The sequence below is a fragment of the Sinocyclocheilus grahami genome, unplaced genomic scaffold (genome assembly GCF_001515645.1).
Source record: "Sinocyclocheilus grahami isolate Dianchi unplaced genomic scaffold, SAMN03320097.WGS_v1.1 scaffold789.1, whole genome shotgun sequence".
Taxonomy (NCBI): Eukaryota; Metazoa; Chordata; class Actinopteri; order Cypriniformes; family Cyprinidae; genus Sinocyclocheilus; species Sinocyclocheilus grahami.
Window position 1 is genome coordinate 77,073 of NW_015505968.1, and position 16,677 is coordinate 93,749.

The 16,677-nt window shown below is 37.1% G+C and overlaps 1 protein-coding gene across 1 annotated transcript in view; it reads right to left on the reverse strand.

Annotated features, from left to right (window-relative positions):
• Positions 1 to 16,677, reverse strand: part of LOC107561714 (dual 3',5'-cyclic-AMP and -GMP phosphodiesterase 11A-like) — an 83,132-nt gene that overhangs the window by 53,536 nt on the left and 12,919 nt on the right. Inside the window, exons 3-5 of the mRNA XM_016246189.1 lie at positions 4,826 to 4,915; positions 2,620 to 2,760; positions 2,473 to 2,537 (exon numbers count right to left, since the gene is read on the reverse strand). Of these exons, the coding sequence (XP_016101675.1) occupies positions 2,473 to 2,537; positions 2,620 to 2,760; positions 4,826 to 4,915 (296 nt within the window). The remainder of the gene's footprint in view (positions 1 to 2,472; positions 2,538 to 2,619; positions 2,761 to 4,825; positions 4,916 to 16,677) is intronic.

Here is a 16,677-nt window from a genome sequence, read left to right on the forward strand (position 1 = left end):
GGTGTACAGATGTAACTGTGTTAAAGAAGATGTGCTGTTCAGATCTAGAAGTGCTCTTCATTAACTGCAAGCCGTTCTATTCGCCACGGGAGTTTTGTTCGTTCATTCTCGTTAGTGTCTACATTCCTCCGCAAGCGCATGTGAGCTCGGCTTTACAACAACTCGCTGATCTGATCACAGACACAGAACAACAACACCCGGACTCTGTTTTAATCATTCTCGGGGACTTTAATAAAACCAATCTCTCCCGTGAACTGCCAAAATACAGACAGCACATCACATGTCCCACCAGAGACAGTAATATATTGGATCACTGTTACACCACACTAAAGAATGCATATCACTCTGTTCCACGGGCAGCTTTAAGACTCTCTGATCACTGTTTAGTTCATCTAATACCGACCTACAGGCAGAAACTGAAATCAGCTAAACCCGTATTAAGGACCGTAAAAAGATGGACAAAGGAAGCAGAGCAGGATTTACAAGCTTGTTTTGACTGGTCATGAAGTCTTTTGAAAGACTGGTGCTGGCCCACCTGAAGGACATCACTGGACCCTTGCTGGATCCTCTTCAGTTTGCCTACAGAGCAAACAGGTCTGTGGATGATGCAGTTAACATGGGACTGCATTATGTTCTGCAACATCTAGACAGACCAGGGACTTATGTGAGGATCCTGTTCGTGGACTTCAGCTCGGCCTTTAACACCATCATCCCAAACCTCCTCCTGCCCAAACTAACTCAGCTCTCCGTGCCCACCTCCGTCTGTCAGTGGATCAACAGCTTCCTGACAGACAGGCAGCAGCTAGTGAGGCTGGGAAAATACACATCCAGCACCCGTACGATCAGCACTGGAGCTCCTCAGGGTTGTGTTCTCTCTCCACTGCTCTTCTCCCTGTACACCAACGACTGCACATCTAAAGACCCCTCTGTCAAGCTCCTGAAGTTTGCAGACGACACCACACTCATCGGCCTCATTCAGGACGGTGACGAGTCTGCTTACAGACAGGAGGTCGAGCAGCTGGCTGTCTGGTGCAGTCTCAACAACTTGGAGCTCAACATGCTTAAAACTGTGGAGATGACCGTGGACTTCAGGAGAAACCTCACTGCACTCCCCCAACTCACCATCATGGACAGCACTGTGACTGCAGTGATACAAAACTGTCTATTGTAATATACCTGCAAATACAATTGTCGATTTATATATTTTTATTCCTTATTTACTTGTTCTATTTTTCATTTTTTATTATCTGTGTTTTTTTGTTCTGTCACTGTCATTCTGTTACACTGTGGAAGCTTCTGTCACGAAAACAAATTCCTCGTATGTGTAAACATACCTGGCAATAAAGCTCATTCTGATTCTGATTCTGATTCTGAAATTTTAGCTAACATGATGATTTCCAAGCTAGTAGGACTCGTTCCTGCAAATGTTGTCCATCAATTAGTGATAAAAAAAAAAATTCCGCACTGGTGGAAACAACATGCTACCACAACTGTTTAGTCGATCTGCGTTCAAATGCATGCAATAGGCTAAAGCTTGCCGCAAAGCCCCAGCAAAAGTGCCACGAGTCTGAAGCAAGCCTAACTAACCAACTCTTTCACAGAACAGCTTGCAACATTAACACAAAATAACAACTCAGGAAGGAGATTGTCAATTTTGGGGCAAGTAAGCAAGATTGATGGTCAAAGAGATGCACAGCATGACCATCACATGTAAATCCATGATAGTAATCACGATCACAAGCTCTTTGGATTGACTTCCCCCCACCTAGAGGACAAGAACCAGATTGAGATTCCTTAGGAGACATTTTAACCTCTCTGGTCTTCACAGAACATGTCCTTATGTTCACAGAATGGCACAGCAACTGTCTTTTACAGATGTAGATGCACCAAAATGAACTCAAAATGACTTATAAACGAATATCAGTCCATTGCTTAACTCCATATCATGTATGTAACCCACACATTTGACTATCATGTTTTAATCACTTATTGTGTATGTCTTTTTAATAACTATTGAATAGCTTAAGGGTTCATATTCATGTTTAGTATGTGTGTGTGTTTGAATCTTCTTGCTTGAAACGTTTCTTCCAATCAATTCTTTGTCAAATGTATCATATTCTTGTTATAGAAATCATGTCCAAAATTATACTTTGCAAGACCGGGAAAATTCGGACCATGTGACTGATGAGATGACATGTTGATGTATGTATTGGGAGGAGAAACATACAACACCCCAAGAGAAACAGTTGTCAATGTGGGGGCAACACATCAGCACATGCCGCCTGCTGCAGTTAACAGCAAACTAACACTGCCACTCTGAAATGGCCTCATTAGCGCTACAGCAGCGCTGCCGGGTCTCAACTCCTCTCTGAGGTTATATAAAGTAGATGTATGTTTGTGTGAAAGAGCGTGTTATTGCATAGACTTTTTTGCTAGCGTGTGTGTGTGTGTATAACCTGCCGTTAGTCACACCTGTTCTCCATGTCGGCGCTGCACTTGGGTGACAGAAGCTCAAAGGACTTGGTAAACTTCACCACCTGCGGGAGACATTAAAGCGAGCAGTATTAGAGAGATGCAGCAGGCAGGGGATGGGGAGGAAGAGGAAGGATCAGAGCGTACCGGAGATTCGATGTCCTCCAGAAGCTGGACGGAGCAGCGTTCACACTTCAGCAGGGTCTGAGCTCGATGCATGATCTTCCTCACGATCTTCTCCAAATCGGTCTGCTCTTCGAACAAATCGTTCACAACCTCCAGAAGAGCCTACACACACACACACACACACACACAGAGAAAAGTCTGAAACATACTTGACACAAGTATATGAATGCAAATTCAAGTAGAATTCACGTGTTGCATTCTGAAGTACGCATGGCATTTGGTGTGTTTCTACAAGGGCCCTAAAGCAGGAATTAATGTTAAATGTCGTATTCTATGGCCAGTTATGTCTTTCAGGTCAACTGCATTTTCAAAGGGAGAAATCATCAAATCTGTCATCATGTGCTTACCCTAATTTAATTTCAGACCCATTTTTATTTTCTTTCTTGAATGTACTGGTGTTTTATCCAATTAATGGAGACAGAATTTAGTTGAAAAGGGATTTGTGAGTATTAATCTATTGATTGTGGCAGCAGTAATTAATACAATTATGATCAAATGATGGAGAAGAGCCATATAAATGGGCAAAACCTTGAAAAAGCAGTGCATTTAATTGTACTGAATTTGTACTTGCAGTGTACTTCAAGTACATAAAAATAAACTTAAAGATAATATAATAATGAAATAAAAGGCCACTTAAGTGTACTTAAAGACAGTTCACTTTCATTACTGTTTCATGAAACATTTAAATTACTTTTAAAAAGTGCACTTTGTAATAATGTCAAATTAAAAGTTTTACTTTAAAGTACATTTTAAATGACTATCCTTTAATAATCTGTTGACATGCTTTAAAATACACTTATTTTGATGTGTTGACTAACATACTGACGCAAATGTAAAGTACTTGATTCTAATTTTAACTGTGGTGTGTTACTTGATATTACATTTCAAGTTAAAATTGTATTTAGTGTTTTAAATCTACTAAATTGCAGCTTCATCATTACAAATGTGCAATAACAAATGTTATATTATTCAATGTTGCATTTAACATTAATATATTTTTAAATGTACTAGATTGCAACATTACAAATATGTAATTGCAAATATATTTAAATACATGAAAAACAAGTTTCAATATAAATAGCATTAAAGTATATTTTAGTTTTCCATAAATGCTTGTAAGTACATTCAGCATTACTTAAACTATATTTCAGAGACAAAAGAATTAATTATGAAATTACATATAAAAATGTACTTAAGTTGTTCTTAAGCAGGTCAAAAAAGCACTTTAACGTTCAGCTAATTACTTTTAATGGAAATGTAATCTATAATATATTATAATTCAGTTGGAATTAAGTGTCTGAAAACATTACGTTCAGTCAACACTTAAGTATATAATTTTAAATATATTATTTACATAGTAAATGCTGTTTTTGAAAGTATACTACAGTAAAGTGTTCTTTTTCACAAGAGTTTATCCAGACGTGCGCTGTTGAAGAGCCGATTCAGGTGATAAAGTCTCAGTAAAATATGCCAAATTACAGTAATCTGAAGCATACTACAAAAGCTAGCACTCAGAATCGCGCTGTGTAAGATTAATTCAGCCTTAACTTTTTGGATGTCTTTGCACTGTTATACATGATTTGCATAATTCCTTTAGTGAACTGACTGCTAAAACATCAAGTGTGTGCAAATGACCAATGCTATAAGCAGGCACCATTCATTCTTAGTTATCTATGATGGGAGACTCACAGAAAATATGGTAATGGCTGCCAACAGTAGTTTTTCAAGTTCACCCATGTTAACAGAGCGAGTACAATTATGGCTTACTCTAAAATAGCGCAAGTCGCATGTACGCTGAATGATCACTTGAGGTCCCTCACTTACTGCTTATATCTTTCTCATTCTCTCTCTTCTTCGTTCTTTTTGTCTCACATTATGTTCCTCGGTGATCGATATTTAAAATGTGTAGATGACGCTGTAAGGATGCCACAACTCAGATTTATGCTTCCCCAGCCACACACACATCTCTTCTTGATTCAAAACCTCTTGATGCAGGAACAGAGTGTGTAGGAAGCAAAAGATCAATAGACAGATAGACACATACTACGTAATAAACACCCACATGACATTTACAGCGCGCACACACACACAGCAGTCTTGTTACAGTAGGAGGGGTGCAGAGATATAATACGGTTTTAATGAAGTGCTGAAGTAAGTGTGTTCTTACCCTGCTGCTGTCGTACTCTTTCCTGGAGGCAGCGAACAGTTGGGCGTTTGAGATGGCAATACCACAGAACGGCAGGTACATCTGCAACACCTGCACAGACACAAGAGTGTTTTGAAGTGTAGAGTCAATGTGAGTCTAAGGTGGTTGGATAAACACCAGAACAATAGTCTCTCCAAAACCCAGAGTGGTTTCAGCCTTGCAAAGTACTGTACCAGTAGTTACAGTAAAATTACATTCCTAACCCTTAGCCTAACCCTCAAGAGCAAATTTGTAATTAATATACTTTGAATGATTTGAATGGATATGCACATTCATTCTGGCAGTTCTACTTGTGTGTCAGTGTATTTTAATCAATTGAATTTTAAAATCAACTGATTAAAAATTTAATTAAATGAACTGCATGATATGCCCATTAATTAATCAGCATTAATCACATAAAAAAAATTATTACAATTTGCAGAGAAAAGCCGACAAATGAAGAAAATTCTACAAACATACTGAAAAAAGTGAAATGACAGTCATTTATTTCAGCTGCATTTTTAAACTGGTCTAATAATAATAATATGGTTTCCTATATAAACCTGTTTAAATATTATTTTCACAAGACACCAGTGTTGATGTGCAGAACATATTCTGACTGCAGATATTATTGTAGGTTTTATTTTATTTATTTATTAGCACATAGCAGAAAATATTATGCATACTTAAAAAAAACGTCACAATAAACATTAAGGTATTTTATTAATTGTCTGTATTTATAGTAAGTAAACCAAATGAAACTATGACTAACAAAACGTTAGTTTTATCTTAAGTTCTACTTTCATATCATGGCTAATTTATATTTTACATTGACCTACATTAAGTAACATTTTGGTTTATGTCTATAGAAAATATATTAAGTATATGGTAAAACATATTTTTTTATTCTGTATGATTGTTTTTATCTTTGGGAAAAAATTTATTTTTTAATCAGCTATAACAAATTAAGTTGGTCTAAAGTATAATTTTTTCTGCGCATTATTATTTGGAACAAAATATATATTTTTAGGGATATCCTAATCAGGTTTTTTGTCCCCCGATCTGATCCGAATCATTGAATGTTGAGTATCTGCCGATACCAAGTCCCGATCTGATATATTCATACAGGAATGTATTTTTGGTGCACACTTCAAGTACATTAAAGATATTCAAAGCAATCCAATGTATACAGAGTTGTGTATGGAGTAAAAGTATGTGTGTGCATATATATATACAGTGTATATATATATATATATATATATATATATAGGATGCATGTATATGTATGTATGTGTATATATATATATATATATATATATATATATATATATATATTACAATATACACTCTCTCTCTCTATGTATATACATATATGCATACAATGTATACAGACACTGGCAGATGTAAACATGTTACAATGGAAGACAATGTAATGGTCAATAATTACAACATAAAGGGGAAAAAGTGGAGATAAGGTTAGAAAGCATGAAGCTTGTGGTGTCAAAATAGCAGTCTATCAGTCAATTTCGAAGCAAGACACAACATACAACAATGCACTATGACAACGAAGTCCAGCGTTGCCAGATTGAAAATGTCCAAGTATCGTACCAGAAGCTCAAAATTATCATATTTGCAAGAAAATTATCGTACACGAGTCAAACGTACAGAATACAGCTATTTATCTAGACCAGGGGTGCCCAACCCTGCTCCTGGCGATCGACTGTCCTGCAAAGTTTAGCTCCAACTCTAATCAAACACACCTGCCTTTAATTTTTAAGTGATCCTGAAGACCTTAATTAGTTGCTTCAGGTGTGTTTGATTAGGGTTGGAGCTGAACTTTGCAGGACAGTCGATCGCCAGGAGCAGGGTTGGGCACCCCGATCTAGACCAACAACTTTTTGACACCTGCAAATAACCACAATAGATAAATAACTAAGCGTACCTTAGTGGGAAGGTCCAAACTCCACCTCTGAATCGCTGTCATCGGAAGCATGAGTCTTGCCAGATTTTGACGGGGATCCTTTTGCGGTACAGATTTGATGCCATCATGGACCGCAACAGCTCTTTGGCTTAAAAGCAGGGCACCCTCCTGCATTCTTAACACACTCCGAGGTGTGCACAAGCCCATTTAGAGTGTCTGTAATGAGTCGATTTCGTGGCTTTGATTTGATGAGGTTGACTTTGGAAAAAACACGTTCACATGATGCATTTGAATGGGGAAACACGAAAACATCGAGGGCAAACTTTCCCAATTCGCTGAACCCGATTACCCCCTAAAAATCCTCCAAAGTAAAGATATGGTGGCAGAATTTATCAACATCCATTGCCTTTGTATCTTCGCTTAAGGCCGAGTGGCAATCGCCTCCATTTGTCATCGATGGCTTGGAGACGGTCTGCGTCTATGTCACTAAACAGTGGCACTTTTGCATGAGGGGAAGCAAAGACAGATGCTCTGCTCGTGCCTTGGCATCATTCGCAGTGGCAGGGGAGAGGCACACGATTTGGGTGGAGAGGGCATCAAGTCAAACCATTTCTTGATTTCTCCGCAGGCAACCCGGAGAAAATTCTGACAGCGCACATGAAAATCTGTCAGGGTGGCTGCTGGTCATGCTGTTTCACTTTTACACTCAAGTACAGCGTGTTTAGTGGTCTGAGCTTTTTGCATTTCACAGACCTTGCTTTTCAATGAAGTAATCACCACCTTTTCAATTTGAAAATATTTATTAAGATCTGTGAATATAGGTAGCACACACTCTAGAAAATAGTAGTACAGGTGAAGAGACTCATCATTAAGGGAGTGAAAATATTCTCCTCAGTGGTTAATCCTGCCTCGAGCCACTGGTCAGTGTAAAAAAGACGGAGGGCATTCCACTGGGTGGACACACGTTTCACAACTTCGCTCAATGACAGCCATCTGGTCTGGGAGGGCTTAGTTTAAGGGGTTCAACATGGCCAAAGTCTTGAAATTCTCAGAGCTGTGCGTCACGTTTTGCACTGTTTGTGAAATATCCATAAATGTCTCTGGCAAAATCCTCGCACCTGCAGGGGAGCTGCTTGTGTGCATGTGGCACACACACCGCTGCACTGTGATGCCCGACAGATCATATCGCGGCTAGAGATCTAACTGTTTTTTCCCATCATTGTATTGCAGCCATCTGACCCGAACCCCTATATGTTTTGAATTGGTTCATCTGCATCAGTGAATGACTTCATCATCTCGTTGTAAAGCCTTTCTGCAGTGGCCCCCAAACTGTCTGTGTTGGTCTAAATAGATTTGCACCAGTTTCCAGAAATGGGTCTGAATCCTGTTTGTGCCCTCATCGAAAAACGAACAATGACACAAAGCGTTTTCACATTCCCAATGTCTGTTGACTCGTCAATCAAAACGCTGAATTTTTCCTTTTCAGGATTTCGGTTAGACTCTCAAAGTAACAGTCGCCAGTGACATGCTTGGTTATAGTTGTCTTTGTGTGACCAAGGCTCATGTGCTGACCTGTTTTCGATTCTTTAAATATATCTTTTAAGACCTTGACCAAATGGTCCAAGGTTCTCAATGCTATGCTGTGCTCTGCCATGTTAGCTTTATCTCAATGAGTATAGAAGTCCTATGATTACAACGACCATCATTTGAAGTGACACAAAATTCTGAAATTATCGTACTTTATGGGTTTTTTTTCATTATTGATCGTACATCGTACAGAGGTCAAAATTATCGTACAAATACAATAATTATTGTACATCTGGCAACACTGACGATGTCTCAAATAGTCTGATGGCAGATGAAAGTAAATGATAAATGTGATCGTTACAAAAGTGCACATCAAATAGCTCAAATGTGTGTGATGCACTAGAACAGACTTCACCATTTCTCACATGCCATGCACGCACGTTTGAGCTTCTTCTTTTCCTTTTATTGGCGGTTGGCAAACCTCACATAATGTCGCATACCGCATACTGACGTAAAATAAGGATCAGGCTTAGGAGAGAAAAATGCTTGAGATCGGCTCAGGACATCCCCATACATTTCTCAGGTTTCTCCACACACTATGCCCATTTGCCATTGGTCGATCAAACAGATAGTCCCGAACCCAACTTACACCATTGTTAAACAGCCATTTTGGACAAATGTCTAATATATGATTTTTTTTCTCCAAAAACCAGTTTAGCAGAAACCCCTCCTTGCAGCGATTTCACTGGCCAATTTAATCATGCAGTCATCTGTCAAGAAAAGTTCAAACTTAAGAAAAATAACAAATGGATCCATTGAACATCAATGGATATGATCACAACAAACAATAATGTTATCTATCAGGATGTGTGACCAGTTGTAAGGTTATGTTTAGGGTTAGGAGTCTCAACATTCTGAACAGTGACTGCCATGACCAATAAAATCTACAGAATCAGTTTCCGGGTGGGGTTATTTTACCATAAACTGCTTAACTTTTTAGATTAAGTTTTAAACACTTTACCTTTTGTGGTTGTATCAACCTGTCACCTACTGATTCAGTGCTGGATTAACATACAAACGAAAAACACAAAGTTGTGCTCATGTGCTATAATTGTGTTCAGTTTTTCTCTCTCTCCCTCACACACGCACACACACACACGCCCACACACAAAAACGTCTCGGTTACATATGTAACCCTCGTTCCCTGAAGGAGGGAATGGAGACGTCACGTCGCTGTATCTATTCCAGACATCCTAGGCATTTATGAAACAACTACAATAGGATTATTACTATCTTTCTTTTAAATTTATTTAATAAATTATTTGAGAATAAATAATGCCACGTCAGGTGGGGACATTAGATCTCCCATAATGCAAATGGAAATCAAAGCCTTTATTTCTGTAAAGCCTGACATATGAAATAATAGTCAGAAAAATCTTTTTTTTTTTTTTAAATGGTACAATTTATTGGAACTACCTAATATAGCATAACAGAGAAAATATGGATGTCAAATCTTGAGAAGTAAAAACACCTCAATTTTATTCAGGGGCCAAAACTGAGTAAAAATATGCAATTTGGTGCAGATGCTCATAATAGTCAAAAAGTGGTCAAAAATATGGTCAAAAAGTGAGATGAAATTCTGATAGTTTGCAGTATGCATGTAAATATCAGCTGTCAATCTTACAATAATGTCTTAGTAAGATTATATTTAAATGCTTAGTATTATGATCAAAGCTCTTTAATTTTTATTGTGCAATACAATGATGACTGAGAAATGACATTGTTCCTCAAAAGCCTGATGGATCATATTTGATGCTCACTTTTTAACACGATTTTTCTAAAAGAAAAAATAAAGTATAGATAATCAGGTTGCTTCAGTCCAGTAAGTATTCATCTTGAAATAATATTTTTTTAGGTATTTTTTATTTAGTCAAAGCGGCTTACAAATGAGGACAACAGAAGCAATCAATTGTAGTATTAAAACAACTAAAAACAGATCTAAAACTAAAAGCTAAATACTACCTATACACATTTTAAAAATAAAGAGATTAAATAAAAATGACAAATTAATTCAACAATATTTCAAAACTTAACATTTACATGAAAAACTAAAAATAAAGCTAAAAACAATTCAAAATATTAAAGAACAAAAGGTATAAGAGTATAATAATGATTCTAACATAACACTAAGCCAAACACCAAAAAAACAACTACATATGTGTGTATGTACATATATATATATATATATATATATATATATATATATATATAGATACACATATATAAATTCAATATATATATTATTTAATTTCTATTTAGTTTGTTGAAGTATTAAAATAACTCAAATTAAATAAAACTAAAAACTTAATAAAAGACCTATACAGACATAATAAATTCAGACATAATTTAACTAAAATTAAAATAAATAACAAATACAAATAATACAAATCAAATGATAGTAGTTTATCAGTAATCCTAAAAAATAACACTGCCAAACACACACGCTAAAAAACAACAACTTATTTATACATAGTAAGAAATGGTTATAAAAACTGAAACAGAAGTGAAACAAGTAATAGGATAATATTACATTTAAAGTATAAAAATCAGTAAAGATTTCACAACAAAAAGAATCACGACCCAAATTAGGTTTTTACAATTATAATAAAAAACCTTTTACTTGCTACAAAAGTATAAACAAACTTAAACTTGAGTATCAAAATTGATTTATCAAATAAATACAGTAGGGTTTACAGGGTTAATGTTAATAAATCCTCATTTATTTGTTCTGTATTATTTAATAGCTCCATAACTATTAGTGTTCCATATATGCGTGCATGTGTCCACTGTTTGGCCCAGTCTCAATGTGAGTATGTTTGTATGTGTTTTTATGCTCAACTGTAGGCTGTCTTGTGTCTCAATAACTCTGCTGGGGTGTACTTTCTTCAATAATCCATAAGCTGAACCTAACTGCAGTCTACGAAGAAGTGTGACAGAGACAGCAGAACTTCACTGCCCTGAATGTATTTGTTGTTTCCTCACTTTTAAGCTGTTTTAAAGGTCCGAGATCTCCTCTAGCACTCCCAGAATGCCAAACACACACTCAGACTGCTGTCAGAATAACAAAAACACACGCACATTCCTCTTTTAGCGAGCCAGAGAACCTCTCTGAGAGAAATGAGTGTAGTCATAATGGAACCACATCAAAACCTGCCTCAGGACAAGTCAGTGTGACTCCACAGAGGCCTGTGTGAATCTGTCAGAGAGCACAGGTAAACAGGATCCTGGAGTAATTGGATTCTGTCTGACTGCCCATTAGTCTGGGCTGCATGGGAGACTGGTGCATCGAGCCTGTTTACCGCACTCTTAAAGCATTTAATAAAGAGCAGATGTGACCTGAACCAGCGGGAGCGATCAACAGATTCTCACAGCACACTTTCAGCTCATTTAAACTATTAAGCTAATGAAAAGAGAGAACTGAGCTCATTCACATGGAAACACAACAACTTTCTACAGATTATCACTCAACTATTTCATTACTACTTCATTCCTCCGTGGGCTTCCTAAGCAAAGTTTTATTGCAGGTGCTTCTGCTAAACTTCACCAATCACTGTAATTTTTCCCTGTAGTCCATTTATGTTTCTGCACCATGTGTATGTCGTTTCTCGTGATCATTCTGCACCAACTATAACTTTTAAGAGTTCTATGTTAATAACCTTTGATATCATTGGCTAAGCTCTTTTTTGGTTGGCTGCCGGGTCCAAAACTGTTTTTAAATACCCAAGCCTTCAATACCAGATTCTTTGCAAAGCCTGAATTACATTGTGACAGGATCGCAAAACAATCAGCGCTGAAATGTAACAGTCAAACTGTTAAAGGAACACGCCACTATTTTTGAAAATAGGCTCATTTTCCAACTCCCCTAGAGTTAAAGAGTTGAGTTTTACCGTTTTCGAATCCATTCAGCCGATCTCCGGGTCTGGCGGTAGCACTTTTAGCTGTAGCTTAGCATAGATCATTGAATCTGATTAGACCGTTAGCATCTCGCTCAAAAATGACCAAAGAGTTTTGATATTTTTCTTATTTAAAACTTGACTCTTCTGTAGTTACATTGTGTACCCTTAGATCGATGGAAAATGAAAAGTTGCGATTTTCTAGGCAGATATGGCTAGAGTATACGGTCTTAGTACACGATGTAACTACAGAAGAGTCAAGTTTTAAATAGGAAAAATATGACAGTAAATAATGTCATTAGTTTTACCATCAGTTCAAGCCCGAAAGGGGAACAGACACAGTAATGATGCAGTACACAAGCCGTGGTTAAGCTGACTCTACTGTGATGTGACGCTGTCTCTCTCTCTCTCACACACACACACACGTGTTGCAGGAAAAGTGAAGTAGATGTAGATTTTATTTGTTATTTGTGATTTGTTTCTATTATTATTCTGCTGTGGATATAGCCAGTATGGACATAACAGTATATGGCCAACTAATGGATTTGACCTTTTATCTGTCCCTCATAAAAAATGAAGTTCACTTCATCATTCTTTTATAAAAGAGTACTTATTACAGAAATATACTAAAAATATATATACTTGAGAAAAAAAGTGTGAACTGAATGTAATGACACTTAATTGCATGTTAATAGCAACTGAATGAAAATGTACTACAATTTAAATTCATATTAAATTCAATTATCTGAACTTTAGATTATTATATTAGGTTTTTAAATATAGTCTTAAGATCTGAAGCAAGCACACTTCGAGTGCACATTTATTACAATTAAGCGCACTTCTTTTTCACAAGGCATATTGGCGGAACAACCCTCCTTATTAATACTCATGGTCCTATAATTAAATGTTCAAGCACATATGGGTGTGGTACGTATTAGTCCACATATTTGTGGCCATGTAATGTATGTTAACGAGTTCATGGTTGTGACATGAAAACATTTTTGCAGTCTAAGTGAACTGGAGAGGGAGTTTTTGATCAGTTTTCCTAATATGACCTTATTAAACTGACCTATAATTAATGCAGAGGACCTGTGTTTGCTGAGATGTCAACAAACAGCACTGGGCTTCTGTGTTTGGCCCGTCTCAGCCCTGTGTCTGAGCTGAGGAATAAAGATTCAGGATTACAGGTAAGCACATACTGAACCGTCAGTCACCGCCTCAGGGCTCCTGCGGCCTATTTTCAACAAAGAACCATAAATCTCTGACTCACACAAACACACACAACAGACAACTTGCTAGCAATAAACATCTGCCTATGAGCAATAATTTAGCATGTGTCACAATTTTGCTCTTTCTTGCTTTGAGTTTCATACTTCACTTGGAAAAACGTCACATTACGGAAGTAAAATGAGTTGTGAATGTTGTTTCATGTCGACTTGTTCATGTTCCTACTGACTGGAACGTTCTGAATAAGCTAAAGTGATTTAAACACACATGCAGGTCTCTGAACAGCTCTATGTGCTTTACTCCACAGTCAGCAGGCCCACATAACATTATTTCAACAAGACTACAGAGCCAATGAACTCCTGCTGCTGTGATTTAAAAGGGTCAGTCAATCTGGTCAGCGAGCTGAACTTACACCGGAAAAAGCATTGAATGATTAATAAAAAGTGAAAGATTAATTGATGCAATTAAGTGTCCGAAGTCCGAAAACATTACATTCAGTTTGCACTTACGTATATTCTTTTTGAAGTATATTATTTCTGTATCACGTATCTTTTAAGTGTACTGCATTTACTCTAATCATACTGTGTTGTTTAGACATGTTAAGAACATGGTCATTTATTGAAGTACTCTCAAAAGTAAATAGCATGGCATACTGCATGAATACAGTAATCATACTATGTATTTTGGAACTATGGTAATAGCACGGTATTCTTTGAAGTAGCGTGGAGTATGAGTGGTACAGTAATTCTCTAAGGGTTATTTTTGCTTAAAATGCTAGAGCGGTGAAGCATTTCGCAGTGGGACTGAACACCAGCTGTATGGAGAGAGAGAGAGAGAGAGAGAGAGAGAGACACATTCTGTAAGGCAGATCTGCGTCACTCTTCTCTGCGTCACAGTCTGAGAGAATATGATATTGTACTGAATTCACAGTAATTCCTCAGCGCTGCCTTCTGCTAATCCCACTGAGAATTCATGGGACTATTCACAGTACTGTGGCATTTCACAAGAAAGACCAGAGAGTCGTGTGCCCGTCTGGAAGACCAGCAGCATTTATTCACTTTCTTTTACGTGAAAATAAATAGTGATGTTTTCTCTTGCAAAACTTGCTTGTGGTGGTTGCCAGGGTGTTGATATGTGGTTGCTAAGGTGTTTAAGCAAGGTTATATGCAGTTGCTAGGGTTTTCTGAGTGGTTGCTTGGGCACTGTTCAAGTCTCCAGATATGACTTAGATCCCCCATTCAATGTAAGGCAGTGGGATTTTTGTTGTTGTTGTTGTTTTTTCACACGTTTCAACGTCCATCAGGTGACAATTGTTTAAACACTTAAGGTGTGGTCACATTTACTACTGCTGGATGAAATTTCACATTTTAAATTCAGTAATTAATTTGGAGAAATTCAGCATTACATCACTTGTTAACCAATGGATTCTCTGCAGTGAATGGGTGCCGTCAGAATGAGAGTCCTTCTCACATCAAAATACACAAACGTATTTGTGTGTTTTGGACTGTTTTCGCTTGTAGATGTTTCAAGGTTTTGAGACAACCTTTTAACTGAAGAAAGCAATATAGTGGACAGAGGACTTGTATTTTAGCTGAATACAACAGTTTTAAGTGAGTGTCTTAATGGATTTGTTTCTTACAAACACGCAGCTTCACAAGACATTAACTGATCGACTGGAGTGGTGTGTATTATTGTGATGTTTTTATCAGCTGTTTGGACTCTCATTCTGACGGCACCCATTCACTGCAGAGGATCCATTGATGAGCAAGTGATCTAATGCTACATTTTTCCAAATCTGTTCCTATGAAGAAACAAACTCATCTACATCTTGGATGGCCTGAGGATAAATCTAGCGTAGCGTTAGTTCTGGCAGGTCACGTTAGTCAAGCTCGCATCAGCTGACTCTCAGCTGATCCCCATCAACCTATGGGAATGTGACACCTATCTAAGCATTCATATATAAGGTCCCTCAGTATTATCAGCAGTTTTCGCATTGCTCAATAGCTAATTACCCTACTCCATCCCCAGCTCCTCCTCTGTCAGTCGGGATTCAGCCTTCTGATTCTCCTTTGAATCAGACTAATTCTAAAATGTGTACATAACATTATTGAACTTTAACGATATCTGCAATACATTTATGTTGGTTCTGTTCTGTTTACCCTGGGGGGTTATCACTGCTCTCCTCCATGCTAGGCTGCATGGATGCGCAGGGAGTTTTTGCCCAGAACAAAATCATACCGCCAATCCAAACTGTATGCTAATTGTCAATCATCTTTGACGATAGTGGTCCTGACAGAAGTACATTTTTATGGGTGAACTATTCCTTTAAGGGGAAAAACTTCCCCATGAATTAAGTAGTTTGATCCCACAATGCCAAAAGCTACATTTACAGGATTGCATTCCTAGGACCACATTTCTAGTACCATAGGTTTTTTTTTTTGTATCTATTAGCCGTTTATACTATTTTATAGCACTTACTATTAAATTTTGTGTTTGCATTATTATTTTTCAAGAATTTAAAAAAAAATGCATATATTATTACTCATATATTATCTTATTGCTGTATGTTACTGTCATAAAGACATTTTTACGTACTCATTTCTAACCGATAATAGGACACTTTCTGATTGTAACACTGAAACATGCATTTACTGTGCAGCTGCTTTAAAACAATATGTATAATACAAATAATCTTGAATTGAACTGAATTAAAATTTAATTGATATATTCTCCCAATCATCCCCTAACCACAAACAAAACCATAACTAACCCTCTTGAAATGTTTAACCTAATTTGTTTTAATATACTGTATGAGGCCTTAAATTCTGGTTTTAAATTCGGTTTTCTTGGAAAGAGATGCCTTATTTTTCAATGTGGCAGTCAGTCAGTTTCTGTATTTGTACGAGACTTCCATTTTACAGTATTAGCTGCAGTGCGTAGTGGCGGTAAAAGGTAAAACTGTTTGCGCAACAACCCCCAGTGTTTGTGAGTGAGATAATAAATGAAAATAATATGACAACAAATTCCATTTTGGAACATCAAGCAGCATAACAGACAGCTAAGACAACTGGATTTGGCTGACATCGGAAACCTTGCACACTGAAGTTTAAAATGGCCATGCTTACATTAGAAATAAGGTGGAAAGATAAAAATTTAAATTAAAAATTTAAAACTGAATCCCTTCCATGGGTCTAGTCTTTGTATTT